The sequence below is a fragment of the Labrus mixtus genome, chromosome 7, assembly GCF_963584025.1.
Source record: "Labrus mixtus chromosome 7, fLabMix1.1, whole genome shotgun sequence".
NCBI classification, from domain to species: Eukaryota; Metazoa; Chordata; class Actinopteri; order Labriformes; family Labridae; genus Labrus; species Labrus mixtus.
In genome coordinates, this window is record NC_083618.1 from 18,230,900 (window position 1) to 18,240,216 (window position 9,317).

General features: G+C 43.5%; 1 protein-coding gene across 1 annotated transcript; it reads left to right on the plus strand.

The window, feature by feature from the left end:
- The first annotated feature begins 3,026 nt into the window (after positions 1-3,026).
- LOC132978239 (potassium voltage-gated channel subfamily A member 2) lies at positions 3,027-9,044 on the plus strand. The gene has a single exon (XM_061043371.1). The coding sequence runs from the start codon at positions 3,163-3,165 to the stop codon at positions 4,654-4,656; it is 1,494 nt and encodes a 497-aa protein (XP_060899354.1). The 5' UTR covers positions 3,027-3,162; the 3' UTR covers positions 4,657-9,044.
- Positions 9,045-9,317: the final 273 nt, after the last annotated feature.

A 9,317-nucleotide genomic window follows, 5' to 3' on the forward strand; every position in this document is an offset into this window, starting at 1 on the left:
GCTTTTAATTAAAGGCAGCCGGCTAATGCAAAGTGAACTGAGCTTTAGAGGCTGCATTAACAGTCTTTGTAACGGGTCTTCGGCTCATAAATAATGGCTGTGCTGTCATGGGGAACCTGGGAAAGCCATTAAGAGATAGTGAGAGGTATCTGTGTGTGTGGCAGCAGGCAGGCAGACAGACGGGACGAGGCCGGGAGCCGTGATGGACTCATGTCTGCCAGGAGTAACCTTGGCAAAGCCGAGTCTCACACAAATCATCCTGCTGACCTCAACCCCCCTCCCTTTTCCTCCATTCACTTCCCAACCGAGGGATTCCCGCTGACCTTTGGCTTCACCGCAGGTCACTTCTGGCCACGCGGCTTTCACTCCTGACTCCAGAATTGGTAGCAGGAACAGGATTTTTCTATTGATCAATTTCTTCTTTGTTCTGAATACAGCCAGGCACACTGATGGAGGTTTTGCTCTATTTTAGTCACCCTCCAATCTATTATTGATGAAGCTTGTTGCCAGGAAAGGGTACAAATATAACTACTGTTATAAGGATTACAAGACAGAGAATTACTTTATGACGGCCACAGCTGCTGTTTGCTCATTAAAGCTCAGGAAAGACACTTAAAAGAGAGGCATGCATTTCTCGTAGGTATTGTTAGAACATGCTAAAAAAATAAAAAAGGGGACTAAAGGCTTATTTAACACCAGCAGTTTTCTTATCTGTTAATATTGTTCTCACGGGCTCTTAATAGTCTTTTCTATTTCTTTCATTTGCAGCTGTGTTTTTGCCAACTTTTTTGTGAATTTATTTGGCCTTTTCATTTCTAACATTCAACTACAAAATGTCGTCTTTTTTTTCTTCTTTCTTTCCTTATTTTAGTTCATATGTGAAGTAGTTCGAGCTGCAGGTGTTTTGTCAATAAAGAGGAGTTGACTTAGTCCTGGTGAAAGAAGGTGTTAGGGTGCAGTGAAGGCATGTTTTTGCTTTGCAGCAGAGCATCTGAAGAAAAGCTGGAGATGTGTTCCCCTTTAAATTGCCCACACTGCAGATAAGGTAAGGAGTGGTAACAGGCAACAGTGCGGATGGAAAACGCGCTTTCTCGACCCTTCGTTCTCCATCAGCCTCTTGGTATGCAATGCAATGCGTGAATGCAGGTTTGACTAAGCTGGAAAGTCCACCTGAAAAAAATTCTGTCACGTTTTTAAAACAATAACATTTTCTCACCTCTGCTGCATCACCAACAAAGGCCGTTTTACATGTGTTATCTTCATGTGGGTATGTGGGGCTCTGGCTCAATGTAATTGCATAATCTTATAGCCCACTACGGAGGGCGATTCTTTCACGCATGTCGTTACTCGTCAGTGTCTGCAGACGCTGCCCTGCTCCTCATGTAGGAGGCTATTAGGACACTCACAGAATAGTCTCTGGGAGGGACGCACTTGACACTCCGCCTGCCTGCCTGCAGCTCAGGCTGTGGAGTCTGATCCTGACGAGGTGTTGTTTGTTTTGCATGTCTCAATAAGGACTGAAAATGTGCACTGGCTGTGATGACGCATGGGGCAGATTTATTCCCACACAGAAATGATTATTGATGCATTTATCCAAGAAGGCGTCTAATTATTAAATCCTGGTAATCACATTAAGCTGCTTCCCTCCTCCACGCCTTGCCTTTTCGCCCCCTCCCTCTGCAGATGTTTCCTCTCTGAGCACCTTACCGGGACTATTTACCTTTGCGGCTGTCTGCATCACGCAGCCTTTCATTCGGCCGCTTTCATTCTGCTGATCCCAGCACCTTTTGGTTAACAAGGGGAAGCACCAGCAACCTCCTTCATATCGGTTCCCTCCTCCCTCCCTTTTTTTTTGTTGCCAATCGCCATCCCACGACAGCCTACCCGGAGGAAAGGAAAGGGAGTCAGGGAGGGGAAAGCGAGGACACACCCGCATATACTGTACCCGGTGTGAAACGGCGAGGATGCTGCAGACAACATGAGGTGAATATCATCGGCCGCCCTAAATTGGAAGTTCTGGTTTTTTTTTCTTCTTCCACCCGCTCTGAAGTCTGTGGAGCTTATTGCCGCAGCTGGTTGTTCACCAGTGTGTCCAGCAGGAGCTTCAACTCGCAGCAGATATGAAGAAGATGTCTGCAGGTATGTATGACATCTAGAAAAAGCAGCATACGTTCACCTACCATCTCTGATTGTGATCATACATAGAGTGTGTACACTTCATTTGGAAGCGTGATGAAGGAGAAAAAGCATGCCGTTATAAACGTGTTGCCTGTGTCTACTGTAAGGGTTTCATTGTGTAATGCAGATAAAATAAACAGGTTTTCTCCTGGAGCCTATTTCCTTCTATGGATCAATTATTTATAGCTATTTTTGAATATTTCAAAGCCAGGCACCATTTCAAGACTAAAATGCTCCAGCAAAACTGTAAGCGAAGTCGATTAACATGAGGTGTCGGTGTGTTCATTAAATCTTGAAATCTTCTCACACATTTGTTTAGACCGCAGTAGATTTATGTGATAGTCTATAGACAGGATGCTGTCTGTATGTATTTTGGTGCCTGCTGCATCGCTATATTCATGCATGGCTTCACTGCAAAAGGTAGTCCCATTCATTTCAGTGGATACTTCCATTGCAGCAGATCACTGCTCTAATTTATGAGCTTCTGTACGTTTTTATGTGCCAGTTAGCCCCCGAGTTTACCTGCATTGAAGCCATTTATATGCAAGGCGGATAGTTTATTTGCATATTAATTCAGGGGTAGGAGTGTCACTGTCACCCTCAAGTTTTCATGAGCTGATTCATTTCTGTATCGGCTGCTTCTCACGACTACAGAACTTCACATCACTCTCATCAAGTCTTAGGGCATTGTTTCAAGCAGTGGCTTCATTTTCATCTATTTTGAGTTATTTTCTCTTCAAGCTAAAGCAAATCCCTGACATCTGATGACTGAAGTATGAAGTGCTGAATCATGTCTCCAGAACCTGACCTTCTTGTCTTGTCTTTGCTCTGTCTGTCCTACATGCAGTCAGATCCTAGGTGACATCCTGTGGCCGTCAGGTCTTTACGCTGTTGAGCCCCCTCCCTCTCCTGGTCCCTGCCTGCAGTTCTCCAGGCTGCAGGACCCAGATTCCCTGAAAAGTGCAGGCCCCCTCCCCCTGCAGAATGACTGTTGCCACAGGCGACCCCTCTGACGAGGCGGCGGCTCACCCGGGCCACCCGCAGGAGTACGACCCGGAGGCCGACCATGACTGCTGTGAGAGGGTGGTCATCAACATCTCAGGGCTGCGCTTTGAGACTCAACTCAAAACTCTCTCCCAATTCCCAGAGACTCTGCTGGGGGACCCCAAAAAGAGGATGCGCTACTTTGACCCGCTGAGGAATGAGTACTTTTTCGACAGGAACAGACCCAGCTTTGACGCCATATTGTATTATTACCAATCAGGGGGCCGACTAAGAAGGCCGGTCAATGTCACCCTTGATATTTTCTCAGAGGAGATCCGTTTCTATGAGCTGGGTGATGAGGCCATCGAGATTTTCAGAGAAGACGAGGGTTTCATCAAGGAGGAGGAGCGTCCTCTCCCTGATAATGAGTTTCAGAGACAGGTGTGGCTGCTGTTCGAGTACCCAGAGAGCTCAGGTCCTGCTAGGATTATCGCCATAATCTCTGTTATGGTCATCCTCATATCTATTGTCAGTTTCTGCCTGGAGACCCTCCCCATTTTTCGCAACGACGACGACGACATGCACATGTCTTCAAAGGTTTTTTCACCTGAGACCAACACCACAATCATCACTTACACAAATCCCTACTTTACTGACCCTTTCTTCATCCTGGAGACTCTCTGCATTATATGGTTCTCCTTTGAGTTTCTGGTGCGCTTCTTCGCCTGCCCAAGCAAAGCAGGCTTTTTTGGAAACATAATGAACATTATTGATATCGTTGCTATCATCCCGTACTTCATCACACTGGGCACAGAGCTCGCAGATCGACCAGATGATGGTCAAGCGGGTCAGCAAGCCATGTCTTTAGCCATTCTCAGGGTCATCCGCTTGGTACGAGTCTTCAGAATTTTTAAGCTCTCTCGTCACTCTAAGGGTCTTCAGATTCTTGGTCAGACCCTCAAAGCCAGTATGAGAGAGTTGGGCCTGCTTATTTTCTTCCTGTTCATAGGAGTCATCCTCTTCTCGAGCGCAGTCTACTTTGCAGAAGCAGACGAGCCGGAGTCGCAGTTCGAAAGCATCCCAGATGCGTTTTGGTGGGCTGTGGTGTCCATGACAACAGTTGGCTATGGTGACATGGTCCCCACCACGATTGGCGGCAAGATCGTTGGATCCCTCTGTGCCATCGCAGGTGTGCTGACCATCGCCCTGCCCGTGCCCGTCATCGTGTCCAACTTCAACTACTTCTACCACCGTGAGACGGAAGGCGAGGAGCAGGCGCAGTACCTGCAGGTCAACGTCGCAAAAACGGACTCAGCCGAGGAGCTGAAGAAGAGCCGGAGCGGCTCCACCATTAGCAAATCGGACTATATGGAAATTCAGGAGGCTGTGAACAACAGCAATGAGGACTTTCAGGAGGAGAACCTTAAGACGGCCAACTGCACGCTGGCCAACACAAACTATGTAAACATCACTAAAATGCTCACAGACGTGTAGCTGCCATCTGCTTCTTTCCTCCATGTCACTGTGGGACATGTGGAGCTGAGCAACTGGATGGGACAGGTGTGCAGCCTCCCACCACACGCGTGCTGGAAAAAAACCAAGGCAATAGAATTCAGGACGCTGACGATGTGAGACGAAAGACCCCTACAGTGAAAGAATATTGCAAAAGACCATCCGCCCACTCTGCTCTCATCCTCACCACTCGTCCCTAAAACTCCTAATAACTGTCAAACAGAGTGAAATTTAAAATTTTACATTTCTGCATGGAGTTGGCTCCTTCTGTGTGGCTGATATTTAACAAAAAAATATGCTAAAAATTCCCTGCTCACAACAGTAGCCAACAGTAGTGCACAAAAAGAAAAGAAAAAAAAAGGGAGAAACAATGCAAGAAAAAAAAAAAACGTATTGCATTTAAAAAGATAAAAAAAAGACACACAACATAGACCTTGCTTTATCCCTTTTTCCCCACAATCCCTCATTCTCTGCCATGCGCTTTCTGAAGAGTCGTACCGCGCTCCATATGCTGCTTCCTGGAGCCAATGAAACAAAAACTGTCTTATGCTACAAGGTTTAGAAATAAGAGTCCGTGCGAGGATAAAGCGAGCCCACTCCTGTGCTGACCCGGCCTGTGGGTGACTTGTGACGAGGTTGGTGGTGAAGTACACCACGTTATTTCAAGGATGAATGACAGCCATCGGCGATATACGCTTATGGTTCGACGCCTTTTTTTTCCCAGCAGGCATCAGTATCTGATGAATGACTGAGAATGGCCTTGACTTTTTTCACTGCTTTGGTCTTACATGTACTGTATGTATTTGCAATGCAAGCTTCCCCCATTCATTCACCCAAAACTGGTCTTACTGCAGAGCTTTGAGGACAACTTGAATGTCTTGTTTGGTTTGTTTTTCACGGTTTTTCACACTCACGGAGTACTTATTCATATAGATAAGTAGGTTAACTGTGATTTAACTGATAGCCAGTAGGTAGGTGCTGTTAGTAGTAGTCCGTAGATAAGTGCATGACGTTTTTAATCTGAATGAGAATTTCCACTCGTTTCTTGACTGCCACTTGCTTCATCACACCACTGTATATTTGTCTGTACACTGCCTTCTACACAGATTCTCACTTTTAAAAAAGGATGCCTACAGGTAGCTGTTACAAGAACCTAAAGTTGTACGTTAGAATATATCTTAAGGAATAAATCAATATTAACATTCCATGTAGACAACATCTGCCGTTAAAAGTTTCGCCAGGTCGCTGTAGACGTATCGCCGCTGAGCTGTGACTCACACACTAGTTTTGGACCTTACCCCAGCTGCCGATGGGACAGACTCGCAGCACTCTCTCTTTTTTTTTCTAACAGGTTTGTCACATAATCACGTCCTCATCATCGAAAATAGCAACTTTCAAGGACTCTTGTATATGGAATATTGCTTCCCCCTGACCTGCCTTTTTATCTGGATTTACGCTACTCTCCTAGTGTTGCATGACTCAAAAACATTCATAGAAGCATGAATTTAAGCTTAAAGAAGCCGCTGAGACTACAAATTATTACAATAGATATTTATTTAAAATATATATATTAAAAATATATGTATACAGACAGTACACATATCCAATACACTGTTATCAAAATAATGAATAAACATTTAAAAAAAGCTATATTTAAGAGAAAGCAAGCCTTTAAAAAAAAAAAAAAGAACGCAGATCATTGCCATGTTTTTATTTTGAATGGCCTAATTTTAGCCCCGAGCACTGTCTCTATGTTCTCCTGTTTAAGACCCTGTTCAGAGGGCCAAAGACACTCTTACTCGCCCTTTCTATAGTTGTTCCAATGTCAATACCATTGTGGTGTCAGCAAAGACACAGATTAAAGTGTGGCTTTTGGTATGGGCCAACAATGCGTGGATTGGATACCATTATCCATTAGCGATTTAAATAATCAGCTGGTTTCCGACCAATCATCAAGTGACTACACCAAACAACAACATTGCTGTGATAGCAGAGAGTCAAAGTTAAGTCCACCAAAATGCTAATGCGCACATTTTTGTATTGTTCTAGTGTCGGAGGGGAACTCTGTATCTGAGATTTCTCATGTATCAGGAAGAAAGACATGGTATTGGTCAATCTATAATTCTACAAAATACATTTTATCAAGCGTCAAGTCTTTCAGTACACATCAACACATCCTGGATTAAAATACACAAAGTGTTCTCCTATTAGTCCAAAACTTCCTGCTGTGAAGTATCTTCTGAAAGGCAGGGCGTTGTTCAAACCTGTTTCGTCCCTTTTTCAAGAGTGTAGTGTCAGAAGGCTTTTTATTGCTGTAAAATTGGTCAGAATTCAAATGGAGTCTGGTTGGAAGAAGCTCAATCTGTCTTTAAACGCTGGCTTTAAAGTTGAATTAGGTTGGGATTCTAGGATTGTGTCCAGCTGAGACTTTCCACTGTTCGCTCAACACTGCCAAGGTAACAGTCAAAGGCAGTAATGTCAATATGGGAAGTGATAATTAGCAGCAGTGTAGCAGATATTGGCTAACCTGTGGGGGTCCTGTGATTTTCACTCGGGAGTATTTTGCCTTTCTGCATCTCTTCACAGATGTCTGAGTAAAGAGGTGACGGGTTAGGAGGAGGAAGTCAGTAGCAGGAACTGTCTAAATGATTTCTGTCATGTCAGGATGTACATCGTTATTCTTAGGGTCTCGTTCTGCTCACTACAGTCTTCGGCCTGCAGTAGCAAAATGTCTTTACGCCATCGCTGCCAATATGTGCTCAGGATGCCTCGTCACACTGCCTGACGTGAGGCTTCTGAAGTCGTCTCTCTGTCCAGATCTGTCTGCTTTCATGTACGTTGTAAGGATTTTTTAAAGAGAACTTTAGTAAATAAACTGGATGTGTTGCTCTCCCTAGAGAAGCACAAAGGTGGATTAAGATGTTTAAATGGTCTGTAACTCGAGGCAGGACCAGATTTAAATACTTGTTTAGCAATATTCCCATAATCCTTTAGTGGAGGGGCCTGTGTGGAGAAGGTGGATGATTGTTGTTTAAAAAAAAAGAAAAGAATGAACCTTAATGGACCTTCGCAGTCCAACCAAGCTCTTATTGATCATCAGTCAAGTATTGACGTGGGTGTGTTGATGTGAAACTGTGTGCATGAGGGAGAACTTTGTGTGTTTGTATGAGAGAAAGGAGAACCACTGAATGTCAGTGTCTTAGCCTGCTTGTACAGCTGCATATGCAACGTCCATTTGCATATCCGTATATGTGAAGAAAACACACACACTCACAGTCTGACCAAAAATATTTGTCTATGCATGCAGATGCATTGTACTGTTTTCATTACATTCTTTTTGGACGGATATTTACGATGAACGTTGCAGATTCATGCAACGTTCATCGGTTATGATTGAGATCAGGCACGTTACTGTACCTCAGCCAAATTCACTGTAGCAACTCATGAATTCATCTTGTGACGGTTACTTCTGCTTAAAGCACAAAGACGAGTAGAATCATCTTCAACTGTAACGTTGCAAATTTAATCTGTAAAAAAAAAAAAAAAAGTCAATTCTAATGATGTTGCATTGTTTAATAACATTAAAGAATCATCTCTCACCTGCTGAGGGGACCCCACCAGCAAATCCACTCCATGGGAAAGGAGCCCAAACAGTGAATTCACTGAGAAATCTATGCAGAGAATGATTATTTGCTGGTTGTCAAGAAGGTTTGAATAATGATTTTTTTTCTTTCTTTTTTTTGCTTTTCTTTTGGCACTTAAAGAGAGCTGGCGATGCATTTGAAGACCGACCTTTAAGCAGACTTTGCAATGTTCTGCTGCCGTACGCGAGCTGAATGTGAATATGAGCCGTCTGAGCTTTGGGTTGGTTTGAACTGCGGTGTCAGCTCTTCGAAACCAGGCTCCTACATTAAAACACACATACGGGAATCAAGATGATCAATATGCAATCTGTATGCATGTGTGTTTGAGAACGGACGTTTTTCTTTTTTCCGTTTGACCCCAGAGCCTGATTGTGTGGCATTCACTGATACCATATGTAGAGTCATTCACCTCCCCGTGTTTTCATAGAGGCCTGAAATCATCCATCATCGTTGGTACAGTGGATTCTGGATTTTCTTTCTATGAAATGAAATGTGAGAGAATAATGTAAATACAAACCAATGGATGATGGAGAAAAAAACATGTACTATATACTGTATGTGAAGTCTGGATTTAAAAACGTAGTATTATCTGCACTTTACAAGTCAAAAAGGACAATCTATGGACAAGAAAAACATGTGAAATTAAAACTGCATATTATCCTTCCAAATGATCATAACCCTGACGAAGTAATATCAATAATGAAGCCAATAATAATTCAACTGAAACTGTGTTCAGCGTGTTTATTGTGTGAAATTACTGCACCTTTTTTTTTTTCTTGTTTTAATATTTGTTGGCATAAAGCGTGGGGGTGTTTTTTAAATCTTCATCCACATCACATTGTTGCCAGGTATTTAGTCAGTAGAAGACGTGAGTGGCTAATTTTAGCCAACGAGTGTCTGTGCTGATACAAAAACGCTTTGAATCGATCAGGGGCTTCTTTGTTGTTATTCTTAGGACATGAAGCATCTTTGTAGCAGCGTGCAGGATATTTTCAAACG